Source organism: Poromitra crassiceps (assembly GCF_964638095.1).
Source record: "Poromitra crassiceps genome assembly, chromosome: 1".
NCBI lineage: Eukaryota > Metazoa > Chordata > Actinopteri > Beryciformes > Melamphaidae > Poromitra > Poromitra crassiceps.
In genome coordinates, this window is record NC_139623.1 from 107622775 (window position 1) to 107644816 (window position 22042).

The following is a 22042-nucleotide window of genomic DNA, read 5'->3' on the forward strand; positions in this document are numbered from 1 at the left end:
CTAAAATCTCATCTTTAGGCGTCCCTCACATGGGGAAAAACTCTGGGAATCTCATATTATGAACTAGGTTACTCTTTAGGTGATCATTATGCATTTTCTGACAACTATTTATAGATGATTTGTCTTTCTTTTTTGATAAATGGCACACAAGTTTGCTGAGTTCAGACAAACTCAGAGCTGCAAGAAACCCTCTAAATGTAGTTTTAGAGGCACCATTTTGAAGGCCTATAAACACAAAATACATCAACATTTTACATGTAAACTCATGTTTCCATTCTCATGGCAGATACCCGTTGCGGCATAAATATTTGACATTTGTTAGACACTCATCAAAATAAATAAAAAAGCCTCAGACCCACACATTTATACTTGTTTTCACTTGACTGCATCCAGCTTGTTCATTACAAACTTAAAGTCGAAATTAACCCAACGGAATGCAAGTAGCGCAAGGGTCGGAGACGTTTCAGAGGCTGAAAACAAGATGGCAGGGTTGAGAGGCGGACCATATGATGATGTTTTGATTTGACAATTCTGGGGACTGGCTTTGGCATCGGCCAATCCTGGTGTGTTCGTACTATGTGACGTCAGCAAACTGTAGATTACTGTTATGAATGGAATCTTGAAAAAATGAACTTTTGTCAAAAAGTGTGAAAAACTAAAGAAATTAGATATTCGTGATTTTTTTTGGCATACATTATTAAATAGGTGCACTGAATACCCAGGTATTTGAACTAAAATAAAAGAAGTCATTTTTGGGTTCAGCTCGACTTTAAGCTGGAACTCAATGGGAGCTACACCTGACATCATGACCCCAAAGTAAATCTTGACAAACCGGCCTGGTGGCTGTGAATACAGAGTCTTTATTGTAAAAGAGGTAGAGAGAATACAGAAAAAAGACAGCACTGTTGATATACTCATTCAAACCATTAATATGGACTCAAACACGCCTCATTCATTGTACACACGAGCCCAGTAGAAAAACAGAACAAAACAAGAGAAACAAACACACAAAGTCTTTGGATTTTCTCTATTGCTCTCATTCACTAAATGCAATCTTTCTATCTGAGCTGTTAAAATAAAAACCAGAAAATAGTTTTAGCACTATAATAAAAACGGCAATAATAATATAGTGATAAAACAATGATAATGCAGTTTTTCCCCTAGGCCCCCCAGCCTCCCCCTTCACCCGCCCAAACACAAACACACACCGCAGTAACATGTCCAAAGTAGTGGAAAACAGCAGCCAGGTAAAACCATCCTGATCACATCACCCCACCTTCAGTCTGGACTTCCACCCGCCCCCAGTGATTTCCAGAAATTAGAACGGGGTTTGTACAGCATTTTAAAAGTACAATTCAAGCACTTTCAAGGTAGCTAAACCAAAGCTTCCTAGACTCTTGAAGCCTTTATCATCACATCTAAATGGTTACTATAAATGCAAGTGTGAAAAATTACATTTACAGTGTTCCTTTATACCCACAGCAATCAATGTATTGTCATTTACTTTGTTTTACCAGCTGTTCATATGACCTTTGTATGTTATGATTTCCCATTTCAATTCCATGTACTTTATCATTAGCCAGCCAGTTGTCATTAAAATTACAGCCTGGCATGACTAAAGCTAGATGAGGTGACAAAATCCAGTTAGCTAATGAGCAGGTACGTTTAGCTAGATGAGAGCAGATGGGCTCATTTTCATTTTGGAGCCCATATCAGTCAATCGCGCACCTGACAACTCCGCTATCTGCTCCAGTCCACGTCTTGTATAAATAATAAATATGACAATGGGATCATCTCAGTTCAGGCGTAAAAGATTTCTGGTTTACATGAGTGACTGTCTAGATTAAACACCAGATTATGTTGAAAATCAAACACTTTTCAAGGAGTATATTCAAATTCAACCATATTCCTAACCTTAAAAACATGACAGTTACAATCAAGCATTTTCCAAACTTTCAAGACTTTGTAGGAACCCCGTTAGAATGTAACCGGGCCAATCAGACCTGTGCTGTAGACGACAACGTAACGGGCAAATCAGGCACGCTGCTGGCATCTCCTGAAGTAATAAGCTGTAATGTTAATGTTAGTAAAGTAAACGCAGCCATAAGTGCAGTTATTGTAAAAATGGTACTTTGTTTGTTATTGTTACTCAATAACAATTAAACAAGAACAAGAGTATGCACCAGCAGAGTTTCTCGGCATAAAATACGGTTTTGCCATTCTTCCTTGTGGATTTGGTGACGCCGATTGGCTGAAGGAGTTGTCTGTCAAGGCAAGTACTCCCGCCCACTGAAATCGATGTGAGCGACTGGAAGTCCAGACTGATACGTAGAGTGAAACAGAATGTGATGTAACGTGATCAGGATGCCTTTTACCAGGCTAGGAAAACGAACCCTACAACCCCAATAATAAAACCACACGTGCATGCAAGCACGCAACACACACACACTTTCACACACACACTTTTCACTCTATACCTTTCCCATGCTCAGCTCTACACACAAACATAATGACCAGCGTTGAGCGGCAAGGAAAGAAAAAACAAACAAACAAACATTTAAAATAACCAAACCAAACAAACGACATACAAAAACGACTGCAGCCAAGTGGGAAGAGTGATATCATTCTTTCTGTCTTTTCCATCGTCAATCTTTTCCGTCGCTGTCGTCCGATGCCGGTGGGGAGGGGCCATCAGTCAGAGTTTTCCGAGTGGTCGCTCCGGGGCGAGGCGCCGGAGGGGGGCGTGTTCCGACCGTGCCAGCTCCCGTTAGCCTGCAGAGGGGAGAGAGAGAGCTCCCGTTAGCCTGCAGAGGGGAGAGAGAGGGCACTGGGACCTCACCATGGACCTCACACATGCATCACCTCACTCACCCATACCTGCCAACCACACAAGACAGCTGAAATAAAGCCATAATAAAGTGAGTAATATCCTGAGTATCTGGGGGGGTTGGGGGTTAGGTTAAACAATGGAGTTGGCAGCGGGAGAATTGTCACTGGAAAGTTGGTACTTGTTCATTCAGGAGAACTGATATCCTAAAAACATGACAAAAATGAATAACCCCTTAATGTAATTGTAACTAATGCATAAGTGAAAGAAAGTACCTGTGTTCCCATTTGGTAGGCGGACTGCTCGCCATTCATTGGTGGAACACCGAGGAACAGGTCAGCTGATCCAGACAGAGAGAAGGACCCGGACCCTACAGAGAGCCAAAACAAACAGGAATTAGCCACATTTATTACTGGCTATATAACTGCTGTTCCCATCCACTCTGCAAACCAGGGCGATGAAATAGTTAGTTCTGTAATGCAAACTGCTAGGCTTCGTTTCATTTACAGCTGAACCAAATCATCCTTTTTAAACGTAAGTGCTATTTTATTTTATAGTGGAGACTGACATTTTTTCCATTTAAGTTATTGATTTTACCTCCCAACTGCGGAGAAAAATGTTCTATAAAAAAGGGGTGAACTAAGACCAATAACATACAAAAACTTGTCATAAAATACTCAATGTTTACTTAGAGCTGAAATTCCTGCTGAAAAACATTTTCATATTAAAATAAATGGGTCATATTATATATTACCAGTCTTTGCCAAATTATGATCAGTCTGCCAAAGAAACTGAACTGCCATCCTCCTCTTCAACGAGACCCAAAAAGCCCCCAACCTCAGGCTAGATGACAGCGCATAAAGACGAGTGACAGGTGTTGGAACTTGACAAACTGAAGGCGGGGAGGGCGGGGCTAACAATACTGTTCAGTGCCTCATGGGGAGAAGTTCCATGCTGTGGCTTCATTGTTTTGTGGTACCTGTGGAGTTGGGAGTGTGCGGTGAGTCCTCGTTCTGCGTGGCGCCCAAGGCCGTCTTCATGGCATAGATGTTGGCCTCCTCCTGGAACTTGCCAATGTTTTTCTTGTAGCGGATTCTCTTGTTGCCGAACCAGTTGGACACCTGGCGGGTAGACAGACAATACAAGGCTCAGTCTACATTTTCCAGCTGGAGAGTTCATAGGTCAAATTAAGACACATACTTAAGAGATCATCACTGGTTTATCTCTAAGCATGTGTCTAAGTCTCGGTAACTCATTGCCCATTTATCTATTAGAAGACACAAAGACATTGAAAAACACACCACCTCAAAAACCTTAAGTACTCCTCTTGATGTGATCAGGAACACACAAAAGTACGACAAGCAAATGTGTACAGTACAACTGGCCAGCTGTTTTCCAGTAATCTCTAGCTCCCCCTACTGGCCATGACTATTTGCTTAATTGGTTGAACCTCATTTGCTGGGGAAGTGTCAGTCATTCATCACACCATTTCTCTGGCCTATCAGCTCATGGTCGGGACTTTGAACTTTTGCTAATTTGCTACTCTGTTGAGGTTGGGATACTGAGTGGATACTGTGTGTCCGTCCACTGGCTTGTGATTCGATGGAGTTTGATGTTGTGTGCATATTCTTAACAGTGCAGCGGTTTACCTGAGAAACATCCTGCATGTTCTTAACAGTGCAGCGGTTTACCTGAGAAACATCCTGCATGTTCTTAACAGTGCAGCAGTTTACCTGAGAAACATCCTGCATATTCTTAACAGTGCAGCGGTTTACCTGAGAAACATCCTGCATGTTCTTAACAGTGCAGCGGTTTACCTGAGAAACATCCTGCATGTTCTTAACAGTGCAGCAGTTTACCTGAGAAACATCCTGCATGTTCTTAACAGTGCAGCAGTTTACCTGAGAAACATCCTGCATGTTCTTAACAGTGCAGCAGTTTACCTGAGAAACATCCTGCATGTTAACAGTGCAGTAGTTTACCTGAGAAACATCCTGCATGTTCTTAACAGTGCAGCGCTTTACCTGAGAAACATCCTGCATGTTCTTAACAGTGCAGCAGTTTACCTGAGAAACATCCTGCATGTTCTTAACAGTGCAGCGGTTTACCTGAGAAACATCCTGCATGTTCTTAACAGTACAGTGGTTTACCTGAGAAAACATCCTGCATGTTCTTAACAGTACAGTGGTTTACCTGAGAAACATCCTGCATGTTCTTAACAGTACAGTGGTTTACCTGAGAAACATCCTGCATGTTCTTAACAGTGCAGCGGTTTACCTGAGAAACATCCTGCATGTTCTTAACAGTGCAGCGCTTTACCTGAGAAACATCCTGCATGTTCTTAACAGTGCAGCGCTTTACCTGAGAAACATCCTGCATGTTCTTAACAGTACAGTGGTTTACCTGAGAAACATCCTGCATGTTCTTAACAGTGCAGCGCTTTACCTGAGAAACATCCTGCATGTTCTTAACAGTACAGTGGTTTACCTGAGAAACATCCTGCATGTTCTTAACAGTACAGTGGTTTACCTGAGAAACATCCTGCATGTTCTTAACAGTGCAGCGCTTTACCTGAGAAACCGTGATTCCACAATTTTTGGCAAGTTCTTCTTTGGCCTCTTCACTGGGGTAGGGGTTGGACAGGTGGGAGTAGAAATACTCATTCAGGACCTCTGTGGCCTGCTTGCTGAAGTTACGCCTCTTGCGTCTGATAAGACACAAAACAGGCGATGAGTCATGATTGGTGAAAAATAGATATTATTATCATATAATATTATTTCCATGGTCAGTGAGGACGTGTTTTTTTTTTTCTTCCGTTGCCTGTTGTCATTTCAACGGTATTTTGGCACTAGAAACCTTCACCTCTCTCTCTCTCTCTCTCTCTCTCTCTCTCTTCTCTCTCTCTCATCTCTCCTCTCTCTCTCTCTCTCTCTCTCTCTCTCTCTCTCTCTCTCTCTCTCTCTCTCTCTCTCTCTCTCTCTCTCTCTCTCTCTCTCTCTCTCTCTCTCTCTCTCTCTCTCTCTCTCCATGGAAAACATGTCACTACTAAGACACACACACAAACTCTCTCTCTAGGGCTGGCACGGATCAGAAAACCCACGGATTGGATCGCGTGACGGATTTTGAGCCACGGATGACGGATTTTTCGGATTAGCAAAAAAAAAAAAAAAGGCTATATCAGATTTTTTCTCTCAAAATTTGATTTTCAATTTGATTTTTTAATACTATTATACTTCTCTAACCATTTGTTGCCCTGCACAACTCAAAAAATATTTTTTTCTCATGACACAATTTATGCTTTTACTCTGAAGGCAGAACAACCCAACTTCCTGTTTTAGGTGGCACTGTGCCTAACTTCCTGGCTGTTGCTTGCTAACGTAGTCACTTGACACGTGTACAGACCAGACCGGGTGAGTCTGGAAACATAACGTTGATGCTACGTTAAGTTACTCGGTGGCCCCACGTGTTGTTTTGTTGTTATGTGTCCAAGGCAACATTTCACCGTCCGGTGATAATGTGTTCGTGAAACGTGTGTGCGCTAGAGCTGGGCTACCCGGCCCGTCGGACTCGGAACCCGAACCCGGCCCGACTTTCGGGCCGGGTTCGGACAGAAACATTGAAGTCGCGTTCGGGCTCGGGCCGGGCTCGGTCACGTAATCAGTCACTTGTTTTTGACTTCAAATATATCTATCATCTGCTCCTGAGCTAATTTACCACGTTAATGAAAGCACCTGAACAGACATCGATTCACGAATGAAACACGCCCAGACATGCACTCTGCTGCCCCCCTGCCAGTGCCAGCCTACTTTATTTGTCAAACTCACGCGCGCTAAGATGGAGGATGAGCTAAAACAGGTGCGTGAAAACCTGACTTCAGGATCATACAAAGCGATAAACCACGCAGGCAAGTCAGCAGTGTGGAACAAATTCCAGTTAATAGTTAAGGAGGAGGACAACTCTGCAGTTGGATTTGTGAAATGCAAAGCGTGTGGAGTTATTATGCGCTATGACAGCAAGCGGACGGGAAGTTCTGCTTTGCAGCGACACACCGAAAAAGCTTGCAGGATGCCGCCGGCTGGCGGGCCACAGCAGACAGCGATGACTGCCTTCGCTGTCGCTGCTAATAAGACAATTTCACAGCAGTCGAAAGGCAAGATAATGGAAGGCTGCGTTGCATACTGTTGCAAGGATATACGTCCATTTCGCTCCATTGAAGGGGAGGGTTTCCTTGAGTTGGCTCAAGAGCTTATCAATGTCGGCGCTGCTTATGGACGGGTGTCAGCCAAGGATGTGTTGCCTAATCGCACAACAGTTTCTCGACGGTGCCAAGCATTTGCCACAGAGGCACGCAAGAAGTTGATCCAGCAACTTAATAACATTTTGAGTAAAGTAAACACGATTGGAATGACCACCGACATGTGGACAGAAGATTTCCACAAGTCAAGCTACATGGCGATCACTTGCCATTTCGTGACAGAGTCATTCAAACTGGTCAGCAAAGTGTTAACAACAGCAGAATTTCCACCTGAAGAGATTAAAAGTGGCGATAACATTAGGAGAGAAATAATCCGGCTGCTAATCACAGAATATGGGCTAGACATCAGTGCGCTCAACAAGGTGGTGTGGGTGACGGATCAGGGCTCTAACATCAAAAAAGCCCTCAGCCCATACAGACGCCTTGACTGCCAGGATCATATCTACAACACGGTGCTGCGTCATGCGCTCGACCCCACGGAGCTGGAACAGGCCGCACCAGAGGTTGCAGACACTCTGCTAGCTGCCAAGTCACTGGTGAAGTATGTGAAGAAGACTGGCATGGCTGCAACACTGTCCAAAACAGTGTTGCAAATGGGAGACACACGCTTCAGCACCGTCTATCTCACGTTAAAGTCTGTGCGTGACGTGTATGATGAGCTGCGTGTCAAGCTGGAAGCCCGTGGAGAAACTGATCGGATTGATGCCATCTCCCGAGATGTGGTCACTTTTCTTGTTGATTTTCTGCAACCCTTCTATGATGCCCAGCGTGAACTTGAAGGAGACCAGTACACAACGCTAAACCTTGTGTTCCTCTGGGCCGAGCGGCTGAAGCGTCACTGTATGAGAACAGCAACCGACACTCCTTACCAGGCTATCATCCGTGCGAGGCATCTCAAATGGATTAAAGAAAAGGTTGAGATAAAGATCCAGCACAAAATCGCCACGTTTCTTTGGCCAAAATACAGCCAGCTCAGGATGTTACCTGGCTCTGAGAGAGATGCGCTACACCTGGAGGTCCGGAGTCAGCTGCGTGACATCACCGTCACCGCCACCGAACCAGATGCAAATGCTGCAGCCGCAGCCGCAGATGACAGGCCGGGGCCGAGTGCACCCAAGAGAGCTGCATTGGACTTTGGAGACTGGGATAATCTCCCAGCGGATGATCATGTCGATGAAGTTGAACTTTATTCAACACAGAATCATGTCATGCAGAACGAGAAGGATCTTTTGGGCTGGTGGCAACATCATCATTCCACCTACCCAAAGCTTGGTGTACTTGCCCGGGGCATCCTAGCCATCCCAGCGAGCAGCAGCAGCAGTGAACGTAATTTCAGCGCTGCTGGAAGAACCATCGACCAGAGGAGGACAGCCCTGGACCCGTCCACGGTGGACGCGATCCTCTTCCTCCATGACCACTCCAAATAAGATGTTTGGATTTTGTAAATAGTTCTTCAATTGTTTCAGCGGTTCGAGCTGAGTTTCCAGTTTGTTGGAATAAGTCGCCAATCATCAAAGGTAAGAGACTGCAACTTTTATTATAATTTATTACAACTGCTGAGTGCATATAATGTGTGTACTGTGTGTGACTGTAGTCTACGTGGCCGCTGTGCGTAATGTGGCGTGCGTAAAATGCATTTAGCTGCTGCTCAGTGCTCTTCCTCGCCCGCCGCGGTGGGGATTTGGTTAGTGCTGCTCACTCACCCGCCGTGGTGGTTGATTGGTGCTTTTGAATGTATGTTTATTGTTTGATGCATTGATAAAGCTGCATATTATAGCCTAGGCTACTTGTTGTAACTTTGGCTGGTGTCGCCGACACCGTGCAGTACTGATGTGGGTTTGTGGCAGTGCACGCCACGCACGCACAGGCCTAATATTAGGCTATAGCGTTATTTTGCGAGTGCGCTGTTTGCTGTCAGTGGTGCCAAGTTAAACTCCCTCAATGTGCCATCTATCTATTAATTTTCTAAAGCCTTGTAAGTGCGCCTTTATGGTGCCAAATTCATTATTTTCCTATTATTCACTGTGACAGACTCACTTAATTATGCGCTCGCTGCGCTCCGGGAAAAAAAAAAAAATCAGTGAGGGGTTCGGGCCGGGCTCGGACAGATTATCAATTGACACCTGTCGGGCCGGGCCGGGCTCGGCCAATAATGTGTCGGGCTCGGTCGGGCTCGGTAAGGAAAATTCAGCCCGAGCCCAGCTCTAGTGTGCGCGCGCGCGCGTGTGTGTGTGTTGTGGCTCTCGTTATCTTGTGCAGCCCGCAACACGCTGCTCGCATTCCTGTGCTTTTTCAGAGGTGTTGAAATAAGTTTGTTGTCTTTAGTAGCCACTAGCCACAGCCTTCAGAGAGACTTTACAGCGGCGACAAGGGATGAGGAAGCTCACTTGTGCTTGCCATCATGATGCCTGTCTGTGTCTGGCGTTCTCATACACTAACGTTAAATGAAACGAAAGGGGGGGGGGTTCCGCGGACCATTGACGTTCCGAACCGCGTTCCGAACCGTGGGGGCTGATCCGTACGGGTCACGGATTATCCGTGATCCGTGCCAGCCCTATCTCTCTCTCTGCGCTCCATGGAAAACATGTCACTAAGCCTGAAGTAATTTTTTTTTTTTTTTTTTTTTTTTGCTCTTTCAGACCCCATTGATTTCTGTTGTTTAAGAGAAAACTTTTTGGTTGAACTATTCATTTACGGTCCCTAGTTTAAATTCCTGGACTGGCTGGAGAAATATGGGCAGGGGAAAACCAACTACTGTTGATGTGCCCTTGCTCTGGGAAGTGGCCTAAAGTATATACATGGTATATTTGTGGGGGGGGGGGGGGGACTAATGCCTACCTGGCATCAAGGAAGCGGGAGCGCAGGATCATGACTGCTTCACAGGTGCTCTGCTTAAGCTGCGTCTGGATGGAGCTGAATTTGCGGTGGATGATGGCCACCATGCGCTCGATCTCCCGCGGAGACACGGGCCGCGTGCGCGACTGCTCCCTCAGCAGGTTCATCACATGGGTGGTGAACTCGCTGCAGGCCTGAGAACAGGGGGAACAAGAGGAAGCAGGTTGGAGGTCTGGAAATGCAGCTAGGTGTGTTACTTTCCATTAGTTTGCTGGGGTTAGTAAAGCCTATATTTACGTTTAACACTGACTGTCCTGCCTCATTCTGTATAACAGAAAATGTCATTACACGTCAAAATATAGTGGGAAATTAGTTGTTTTAATGTTGCCTTGCTTATCGGTATACATATATAACTTGAGAATATTATTTAAAGAGATATTCAACACCAACAACTCTGAGGTAGCAGTCAGCCATGCGTCGTGTCAGTTTTTAAAAAAAAAAGGCGGGGAGTTTTGAGGTTTTCGAATCCGCCCACTCCACAGTTGGATAGGATGAACTTTTGTGGGGCGGGCAAATTTCAGAGCCAATGGCAGACCTCTGTGCAGTTCCTGCTCGCGCATGTGTAGTTTCATTCATAGTCAGCCGACGCTGTGAACAGACAGCTCTTTGAGTTTGATAAGAGGGAAGCTGATACTGTCTGACACTGACACGGAATGGAGACCGACAGCGACAACAGCAGCTCACACGCCTCCTCAGAGGGCTCACTAGAGGTGGAAGATCCCCCCCCCCGCCCCAGAATACCCAGCAAGTTCCACAGAAGTTCCCTTTATTGTAGATTTTTATTTATTTATTTAGAATTGTTATAAATAATTATAATATATTATATTTATATTATAATATATATAATAATTATAATAATATAATTATTATAATTACAGTATTTATAAGAGCCACAACTATCCATAAAGGAGCCTGATAGAGCCTCGGGTTGCGTATCAGCTAGCGCTGTGAACGGATCTGCTGCTCCTGTTTCTCCCCATCCACCACCCCCTCCCTTTTCCTACCAAACACCAGCGTTGTTGAGATATTTCCCAGAAAGCTTTGAGGCGGCAAGGAAACAATCAAATCAGGCTAAAAAGTGTAAGATATAAATAATATTTATTTTTAACACAACATGCAATTCTGGAATATTTTAATATTGGACAAAATAAAATAAAATGAAATGTAAACCCTACTACCGTTTTCCCACATGCGCTTTGTACCGCAAAATGACCGGAACGTGGTCGAATGCCTGCATGTGGGAAAGGCGCCGTGCCGGTATAAGCGCGACCCCGTCGTCCCCGACATTTCACCAGTTTCGAGCCAGTCAGAAGAGCGGTATGCTCTTAAGGGGACGCAAGTGGAAACGGGTCCAGTCATTTTCCGCGACAGCGGTCCTTCAATCATGGGCGAAGTGTAGCCTACACACGTTGCTTAATGTTCCAGCGGGCATAATCTAATCATTCGCGCACATTAAAGCAAACTGGCGAAATGATCTTGTGATAATAATGTGTGGGCGTGCTGATTTTCCCCTCTCTCCTGCCTGCTCGCTCTCTGTGGCCACAGTCCTCCTCCTCCTTCAGTCACAGCCTCACAGGCACAGCCCGACAGGGACACAGACGAAGCAGATGCACGAAGCGAAATGTGGAAGTATTTTGCTTACGTTGCCGACAGCGAAGGCAAGCCCGGACACATCAAACGAAGCCAGTCTGTAAAAAGTGCTTCAACGCGACGCAGGTGAACGGATAAACAAGCAAACTTATTTCACCATTCGGAGTTTTGCCGACACGTCACTCCCCACCTGCTCTGCAGTGCCGCCCCGCCCCCCAACATACAGGCAAATTCGCTGATAGATTCCCACATGCGCGAGCCGAAGTGTGAAGGGAAATGTCCGATATTGACTTACAGGTAATTTTCCGGTACGCATGTGGGAAAACGGCTTAAGAGAAACACACATACAGCGATGGGGGTATACCCCTCGCAAATACAACGCGTTATAGTGAAGTGGGAAGTTTGATGACCATAACACGATTGCACTGTGATGTCCACTCCAACAAGACTTTCGCTTACTTGACGCGCACCTTTTCAATAAAAGCACATTTATGCCATGACTTTACATAATATAAATTTATGTCGCATCATTTAGCCTGTGCTGTGATGTGCAGGAGCAGCAGGTAAAAGTTATAAAACTAAGCCTGCCCTGAATGAGCCTTGTTCGTTATTGTGAAAGTTAGCATTAGCATAGTCTAGAGTTAGCACAATACTGAGGGTTCCAAAATGTCGCCGATACGCTGGGATGTGTTTACAACATATGTCTAAAGATCATGGAAGTGGATGGTATCAGGAATGTCACCGATAGTTACAGGTGAGCTTACAACCTTTATCTGAAGGTAATAGAAGTGTATGGATGCATCGGGACCACTGGGGGAGTGAGCCAGCACCAGTCAAAGCTGTCGTGGTCTGTGTTATTCAGTGTAGCTCGAGGCTAAATTAGCCTCGAGCATACTAGCCTGGCTAATATGCTAGCATGATGGCAGGCAGACAGGAGTTGGCTAATAGCATTGGCCAAAGTTTTGCAATGAAAGCTAGAGCAGTTTCTTGAAATGCATTCTAACCAGCCGAAACATTCACATAAAACAACACAGCGTATTGCTGGTGGTGGCCCTGGGGGAGTGGGTTAGAGAAACTATCCGGGGGGCAAATGCAGGATTGCAGCCAAACACCCTCTCGAGGCAGCAGATCTGCTAGGCCCAGTTCTCGCAGCCATTCCAGCCTGATATCAGAGTCTCCGGGAAACTGATGCACTGCACAACGGTGTAGCTTTTGCACTAGGGCTGTGAATCTTCACTGGCCTCACGATTCGATTACGATTCAGAGGGCTACGATTCGATTCGATAACGATTATCGATGCATCTCGATGCATCTTAAATCGATGCATCACTTTTTTTCCCGAATACATGATTTTTTTTCTCACTTTCTTTTTTCTCACTGTGTGGCTACTTTTAAAATAAAAGTGCATTTAGAATTGCATTGTATTATGATCCATAATTAAAATAAACAACTGCATGTACTTCCATTATATTTTATTTGATTATATTAAAAAAATATATATATATATATATTTTTTTTAATAATCGATTTTTGACATTTGTGAATTGATGCAGAATCGTGCAGGTCCGCATCGCGATGCATCTTATAATGATTATTTTTGACACCCCAATTTTGCACCCAGGAATACAACACTTTCGACCCATGACTATCTCTAACCTGTCCCTGGCCACTAAACTCAACTCAACAAACAGACAAACATTTATTATTATATTTTTTTTACAAACAAACACAACCTAGGCTAGCTGATGTGCTAAATCTACTACAAACACAGAACTACAATTTACACTATGCACTCTAACCAAAACGCTCGACAAATCTCTCTCTATCTCTATTCAACAATTCTCCACACTCCATAGGCCCAGGGTGGTGTGCAGGCACTTTTATCAACTTTGTCTGGGAGGGGCTTAGGCACGAGAGATGGGCGGGCTGGGTTTGGTGACGTCACTGATCGAGCTACATCACGGATCAAGAGCTTTGCCAATAGAAAGAGAGGGAAATGTGAGTCTACGCCTGGCTTTTTTGCCTTTTTGGGATTAAGGGAAGTGCATAGGTATGTGAGAAGAGATGAGGAATTACTCAGATTTACAATAAATGTCAGGACTTGGACCTGGATTCATCAAGAACACAGCAAATGTCCTATATTGATTTTCAGCAGAAAAAAGTGGAAAAAGTGTTGAGTATCTCTTTAAGCCTTTCACTAATTTTTAGGGTCCACTGGTAAATTTGCCATTCTTACAATCCACAAAGCAGCTTTTTTCAATAGAATGGGCTGTCTGGTGGATTATATGTATTGCAAGTTTAATAGTGGACCATAAGAATTTGGAAAAGGTCTTTGAGCTGTAGGAGGTACAGTACGTGCTGCATGTTGCTGATAAGCAAAACAACATTAAACTGATGGATTTCACAATGGAGTTTGAATACAACAGGGAACAGCAGGCATTGAGGCTACTCTAAGGTTAGAGCATCTAGTTTTAATGACTTGGTTGTGTTGGTATTATAGTCTTAAGAAACCTGCTGTCATAGAGAGATATGGAGTGTATACCTAGTTTGTTTACAATGACTATAATGTTTTTATCTGCTGCACATGTGCAAAAGTTGTTTCCCAGGCCCAAGGCAAAACTCAGTCAGGGAAAATGTAAGTTTAGAATTGACACAGCAATCACAGAGCAGCTGCTATCATCTCCAAAACACAACATATCTAACAACATAGTGTGTTGGTGAACCCTACACCTAAGATACAGTTGCATTAAGCTTTTACTAGAGGGCAGCTTCAGTAATTAAGCAAGCGTGTACAGGCAGAGTCAGCGCTCGTCTCCTGTTGCGACACGGTACCTGCTCATATTTCTCCAGCTCAGTGTGGTAGATACTGCGAATCTGGCTCAACTTGCTTTTGTAGTCGGAGTGCTCCAGCGAGCTGTCGGGCGACATCCCTCCTGAGGCGGTGGCGGCCGACACGGCCGCCGCCGCCCCGCCCCCTTTCTCCGGCCCGGCCACGCCCTCTGCCAACAGCATGTTGTCAAGCCGCACCAGCTGCGGATCCTGGGGCTCCTCCTCCTGAGCGTTCCTCATGGACAGACCTGTCATTCAGATGAGTGTCAATATCTGGCCGCTTTTGTGCATCAAAATGTCAACAGTGAAAATGTGAATGTGTTCACGTCAATGACTATAATGGTTCAAGATACCGTGAAGCCATCTTAAATAGGGAGTGGCTGTATGGTGTCATAGCCAATCACAGCTCCCCACGTGACACAGGCTATGAGGCATCACAAGACAATCATCGTTTCTAAAAAGCATAGACAGCTAAATGATGCATGAAAACAATATGTATATATAGAAAAAATATTATCAAATCATTAGAAAGTGTGTTATCAATAAAGAGAGACTCACAACCTATGCAATATAGGAACACACATCAATATTTTTTGTTAAATCACAGTAATTAGATAATTATTATATATCCAAATGTACCTGTTAGAAGCATTCCTCAACCAATAGCCCATTAGCTACCTCCAGGAACCCGAGTTCAGGCCAAATTGAAGGCAGTCTGGTCTGAGTGTAATTATCTAATTACTGTGATTTAACAAAATATTGATGTGTGTTCCTATATTGGAGCTGTGATTGGCTATGACACTATACAGCCACTCCCTATTTAAGATGGCTTCACGGTATCTTGAACCGTTTGTTTGAAAAAGGTCGGTGACCGAAACGTCACAAAATAAATTCTTATTGCAAGTTTGGACGTGTACGGGCCTCCCATTTTTACATTGTATGAACACTTTGTTCTTGTCCGACGCACCTGCCCAAGAAAGAGATGTGCGGAGCTCTCCTTCTAATGTACGCAGATCTAGAAAAAAAAACTATTCTGTGTGGTTTTCCTCGCAGCCAATCACTGCAAGCGTTCTTCTATTTAATGCGATGTGATTGGCCCACTACCACAGTAGATACAACCTGAACCCATACAGTCTGTACTTGGGTTTCCATCCAAAAGGTATCGCAAATTTGAATCGAATTTTCAGAAAGTCGGCAAAAGAAAAAAGTAATGCGCGTTTCCATCCACTGCTATTATGTGAATTATAGAGCTGTCAATCACCTCGTGTTTGAGGCTGTCTGCCTGCTGCTCTGCTGCTAGACCCGACCCGATAGGCTATGCATCGCCAGCCTTGAAGGCAGGCAGCCACCAACCTCTATTAAACACCTCTAGGTTATTAATTTAAAGTTGGTTGATGATCTACAAAAGGTACATAGACTATAAGATGCAATTTCTGGATTACCAGGTGCCACTCTTCAACTCAGCAAGCATAACGTTATAATCCACGGAGCAATTCTAGAAGTGAGTCGCATTAACATTAATCCCATTCTTCTGTTTAAACACACAAAACGGTGGTGTAAAAATTGTAGGCTACTGCTTATTTAACATTACCAATTACAAGTCATATTTAGTGTAGGCTGCACCGACATGACAACATGAAACGGTGTGGTTTTTGACTGGAAACGACGGAAGATTCGCTTAATCTGTTTTTACTGCATTTATCGCATTTACCATTTATCGATAAGGCCAACTTTTCCACCTCCCCCAAGCGTGAAAACATTTTTGCAATATTTGGAGTTTTATTTTGCAGCGTTTCCGAGTTTTTATGCGCAAAATTGAAATTTCGCATAAAACAGGTGGATCGAAACCCAACTTGTGGTGGTGAAGTCGAGGTGTATGTGACAGAGCTGGCATCGGTATATCACTTTAAAGTCAAGCTGAACCCAAAATTTTCTTTTCTTTTAGTTCAAATACCTGGGTATGCAGTAGGGCTGTTCGATTTTGCCTAAAAATTAAATTTTCTATTTTTTTCTCTCAAAACTCGATTTTTTTATACTATTAAATTCTCTAAACATTTGTTGCCTTGCAGAGTTCTTTTTTCCTATCTTTTTCATAAGTGACAAATTACGCTTTTACTCTGAAGGCAGAACAACCCAACTTCCTGTTTTAGCCTAACTTGCTATGCCTAACTTCCTGGCTGTTGCTTGCTAACCTGCAGTCACTTGACACTGGTGGATTTGCGCTTTTGGAGGTGAGTCCTAACGTTACTCGGTGGCCTCACGTGTTGTTATGTGAACTAAAGGCAACATTTCAGCGTCCAGTGATAACGTCTTTGTTCGTACGCGCGTGTGTGTTGTGGTAATCGTTATCTTGCACAGCCCGCCCCGCAGTGCAACACGCTGCTCAGTGCTCACACACTGTGCTTTTTGGAGGGGTTGAAATAAGTTAATTGCTGCTGTCTTTAGTAGCCAGCAGTAGTCACAGCCTCCAGAGAGACTTTACAGCGGGGAGAAAGGACGAGTAGTGTCATGTACGCGTGCTGCTACAGCACGCGTACATGACAGAGAGCCGCCCGCCGTAAAGTAATTATCCTAGTTAAAAAAAATTGATTTTACGATTTTAATTTTTTTAACATTGTCCCAAGTAATTAATTCGATTACGATTCAAAATCGACTTATCGAGCAGCCCTAGTATGCAGTGCACCTATTTAATAATGTATACAAAAAAAAATCACAAAAATCTAATTTCTTTTGTTTTTCACATCAAAAGTTCATTTTTCAAGATTTCATTGATAACAGTACCGTAATCTACAGTTTGCTGACGTCACCTAGTACTATCAAATTTCTACCCCATTTCAACCAATCATATCACGACATGGCAGCTGTCAATCAAATCTTCATTTCAGGATAATTTTCTCTTCCAAATGGCGCCGAGTGCCTATCATCTGGCAGAATTCCTATCCCATAAACTAACTACTGACTTGGCCAATTGTATGAAACATGAACAAAAAACAAAAACGATCATGTCTAAGAATGCAAAGAAATGTAACTGGCTCATTAAAACGTGCATTCCAGGACTATCGTATTTACACAAATAGCGATAAAGGCACGCGCTTGAGAGCGTGGTTGTCAGAGGTCGCCCCTCAGAGATTCCAGGCAGGCGGGCAGCACCCATGCATTGGATTGTCCGCTCGCGCCGCACGAAGCAGTTGGCTGCCTGGTACTCCGCGGATCCCACTCGGGTAGCACGACAACACGCTGAATCCCACTCGATTTGGGGGTGGAACACGCCATGATTGGCCAATGCCAAAGCCAGTCCCCAGAATAGTCAAATCAAATCATCGACACTCGGCATTGTGCGGCTTGTGGTCCGCCTCTCAACCCGGTCATCTCAGACAAGATTTGTTTGAGTCTCCGACGCTCGCGCATTTGCATTCGCCTCCGGTTCACTTCGACTTTAAGGGTGTTGGTACTGGTATGGTCATTTTTTAAACTATACCTGCCACCACTAGAGTCAGGTTATGTTTTAAGCAATTTAAAGAGGAGTTTACAAATTATCTTACAGAACACAGATGAAATGAGCTAACATTAGTGATGACTTTCTTATTCTTTAGTTACAAACTGATAATACATGGTTAATTCTCAATGGTTAATTTGTGAAAAACTTCAACAAAACAGCAACTGTTCGCCAACAGGGTGAATTATATTTAGTATTTATTGTGATTTCTTATGCACAGACTGTAACACTGTCCGGAAATACAGTGGTTACACACTAAAACAAGGAGTTAAATCTTTATTATTATTATTATTATTATTATCTCCGCCAGGAGATCATGTTTTCGGCCGCGTCTGTCTGTGTGTTCCTCCTCTCCTCTAGCTTGGCCTTCGCGTATCTCGAGAACCGTTGGTCAGATCGACTTCAAACTTTGGGAGTGTGCTAAGGAGTACGTGACGGAGTGCAGTGACCCGTTTTCGTGCAATTCGGCATAGCGCCACCTACTGGCAACAAAAAAAGGTTTATCAACAACTTATCTCAATAACTGTTCGTCCGATCGACTTCAAATTTGGGGAGTGCACTGATGGGAACTCGACAGTGCAGTGTTGAATTTCATGCAATCCGGCACAGCGCCACCTACTGGCAACACAACAAGTGGTTTATCTCGAGAAACATTCGTCCGATTGACTTCAAACTTGGGGAGTACGCTGCTCGGACCCAGATCGAGTGCGGTGCCGCATTTCATGCAATTTGTACTTATGCATAGTCATAGTGCCACCTACTGGCAACACAAAAAGCGGTTTACTGTATCTCGAGAACCATTCATCCGATCGACTTGCATTGCTCGCGCGTGCATTGCTGGGAACCCCAGAAATGTCAGTGGTAAACTTTGTGCAATTCAACCTATAACATCACAGCTTTCACGTACCTCCAGGACTGTCTGTCCAATCGACTTCTGTATAGCTGCTTTCACACATGTTTGGAATTCAGGAGTTATCTAGAGGCCATACGGATGGCTGTCATGTGTGAATGTCTGCATGCGCCTCATGCGCGCTCCCGCGGAGCCTCGTCCTAGCCGGAGGGAAGTGTACCCCCAGCCGTAGTCGCAGAAGCGTATTGTCCCCCCCCCCCCTCCAGAGCTCCGTGAGCTCGTGAGTGCATGAGGACAGAGACGATCGTGACAGATTATTATTATATAAATAGTCGATGTGAAAATGAGCGAGCAAAAAACACATGCCATTTGATTTTCAAATGAAGCTCAAAACTGCTCCGTGTGCGACAGCCAACATGTTGCGGATTGCTGGATTGAAAGGCTCATGGCTCTGATCTGATTTCATGTCTGCTTCGCACAGCACACACATTTAATAAGCATTTTTGGACGCGAGGGTCGTCCCGCTTCCCAGTATTGGACATCGCTAGGTAGGGTATCTGGATCTGGTTGCGTTCATGTCTTTGATTTAACGTTTACACAGCGTTCGCGCAAATTCCAAGTAGCGTCAAGTCAGGCAGTATAAAACGAAAACTTCCGGGTATAACCTTCGCAATAATGGCAATTAAATAAAGTAAATGCATGTGTAATGTTTTTTTGTGTGTGTTTCGAAAGATACAGAACGGAGATAAACTGGAAGAATATCTGCTCCCTTCGAAAAGTCAATTTTAACCCGTAGTGAGTCGACATTCTGATTTTTTGTTACTAAGTAATACAACATTTATTTTATTTTGAAGGTAAAAACGTCTAGCTTCCTGTATTCTGTATAATTCTAGTAGGTTTGAGGCATTTTAGGACTGAACATAGCAAAGACCTGTTTTGTTTGTACTGCTTGCGACTCGAGGAAATCGATGCATCTGGGCGTGAGTTGTAGGGTTGTTTAATTAATTACTTACTAACGTTATGCGCAAACGATTATATGCCGTGAACGTTAGGCAGTTATCGCCCATTATGTATTTTTAGTTTTCACAACTGTGTGGTCATGCCCAAATTCCCCCACCCCCGCCGCACCCCCCCCTGCCCCCTCTCTACTTTACAAACTCTGCAGAGGTGCTACTCATGTGTGAATGCAACGTGCCTCATGTGTGAAAGGGTACACTTCACCTATCATCCGGGGCAGGCTCAGTGGGGGGCAACCCTGACCTGATCCGGAGTTCATGTGTGAAAGTGGCTCATGTCTGTCCTTGGGGAATGCACTTAGGGGGACCTGACGGGAGTGCAGTGGGGGGTGGGGGGGGGACGCCGACGGGGTGTTGAAAGGGGGGTACGGGGCACTGCACTATATATCTTTTTTATAAAATAATTCCAGGACTTTCACTATGTCTGTCCTTCGCATATCTCGAGAACCGTTTGTTGGATCTACTTCAAACTTGGGGAGTGCGCTTAGGGGGACCTGACGGAGTGCAGTGTGTGTGCGTGTGGTGGGGGGGGGGGCGTGTCCACGGGGTTCTGCTTTAGGGGGAACGGGCACTGCACTAATAATACATAAATACAGACTGGTTATTTGGCCCAGTGTGATGAAAACATATACACAGGCATACACTCAGTCAGACTGATTAAATTAAAGATTTCATGCTTACAATGACAACATCAAAACTAGTGTAATAACTTTATACCAGTTTTTTCCTTGATCTCGCACAAAACGCTGAACAGTGCAGGTTTCATTCGGTGACAGTTCAATGCATGTTTCCTGTGCAGGAAGAGAAGAACATCACTTGTAACAGAGGACAGCAGGCTAACTGTAGCCGTGGAGTGACAACTTGCAATTTGATCAAAACAAACAAGACAAATGAAGTGACAGCCCAGCTACTATTAGCATGGCTGATTTAGCAGACGTTAGCTTCTGGCTAGCTTGGAGCTATGAAGGTAGTTAACTGTTGACTGGCTAGCTTATGATAGCCATTTAGCTTAGTGGTATTTTCAATTGTTTGCGATATCACATGTGTCTGGTTTCAATTCGCCTACAAAACAGTTAACGTTACACATTGTTTGCTAATATTAACGTTAACAACATTAACATAGCGTCTGCTGGTGGGTTAGCCAACAATTAGCCTAGCCAGCTAACAATAGCAACGTTTTTCCCCCTTCTCGATCACTCCCTGTCTACGTTAAAGAAACGAATGCTTGGAAATATAAACAACAAAATAATCTCGTAACGCTAGGCTATTCCAACTCCATTTTAATCAGAATAGGTTATAGTACAAGTGTGCGTGTTCTTTTTTAAATAACGTTAGCACTACGTTACGGTAAATAACCCAAACAATAGATCGAAGTTCAAGAAACTTTATCGGACGGAGTCAACGAAACGAAAAAAACAAAACAAACTGGAGGCTAAATAACGTTACATTTAAAATTGTAAGTTGTCACTAACTTTGCTTGTGCCTCGTCCAAACTTTGGTCGGTGATGGTCATTATCTGTTGCAGTATGTCACCGATATCTCTGCGGGTTTCATGTCCATTTTCTGTGCCTTCGAGGCCCGGGTCTCCTCCTCCGTCGGACCGGTGCTGGGGAGGTTGGTGAACCGAGTTGAGCGCATGCATCCCGGGGTGGCCGCTCATACCCAGTCCCCGGCCGCTGGAAGGCCCGTTGCCTGTGAGAGGCTGCTGCTGCAACATCTTCAGCGACGCACAGTGGCGACGACTACTCAGCTGCCTGACTGTGTACACACCAGGTACACACACACACACACACACACACACACACACACACACACACACACACACACACACACACACACACACACACACACACACACACACACACACACACACACACACACACACACACACACACACACACACACACACACACACACACACACACACACACACACACACACACACACACACACACACACACACACACACACACACACACACACACACACACACACACACACACACACACACACACACACACACACACACACACACACACACACACACACACACACACACACACACACAGTGAGGTTTGGGGTCCTTGAGGGGGCTCCAGGGGGTCCCCAGCAAAAAGGGTAGCCTAATTTATTTCCACAATAATTCCAACCATAAGCAACACAATTATGATTATTTTTATAATGATATTTTGATAATGGTGACTATTTTGTTCATGGGTTTCATACACTTTCTCCATTAAAACATCTACAATTGTGACAACCATCCCACTCTCCTGTCTTGCAG

General features: G+C 44.3%; 1 protein-coding gene across 1 annotated transcript; it reads right to left on the reverse strand.

The window, feature by feature from the left end:
* Nucleotides 1-1211: 1211 nt before the first annotated feature.
* pbx2 (pre-B-cell leukemia homeobox 2) lies at nucleotides 1212-21516 on the reverse strand. The gene is made up of 8 exons (XM_083639917.1): nucleotides 21231-21516; nucleotides 20476-20549; nucleotides 14400-14644; nucleotides 9921-10111; nucleotides 5399-5534; nucleotides 3807-3948; nucleotides 3103-3197; nucleotides 1212-2772 (listed from the first exon to the last, which is right to left on the reverse strand). Exons 1-8 carry the CDS (start codon nucleotides 21473-21475, stop codon nucleotides 2692-2694), a joined length of 1209 nt encoding a protein of 402 aa, XP_083496043.1. The 5' UTR covers nucleotides 21476-21516; the 3' UTR covers nucleotides 1212-2691.
* Between the last annotated feature and the right edge of the window lie 526 nt (nucleotides 21517-22042).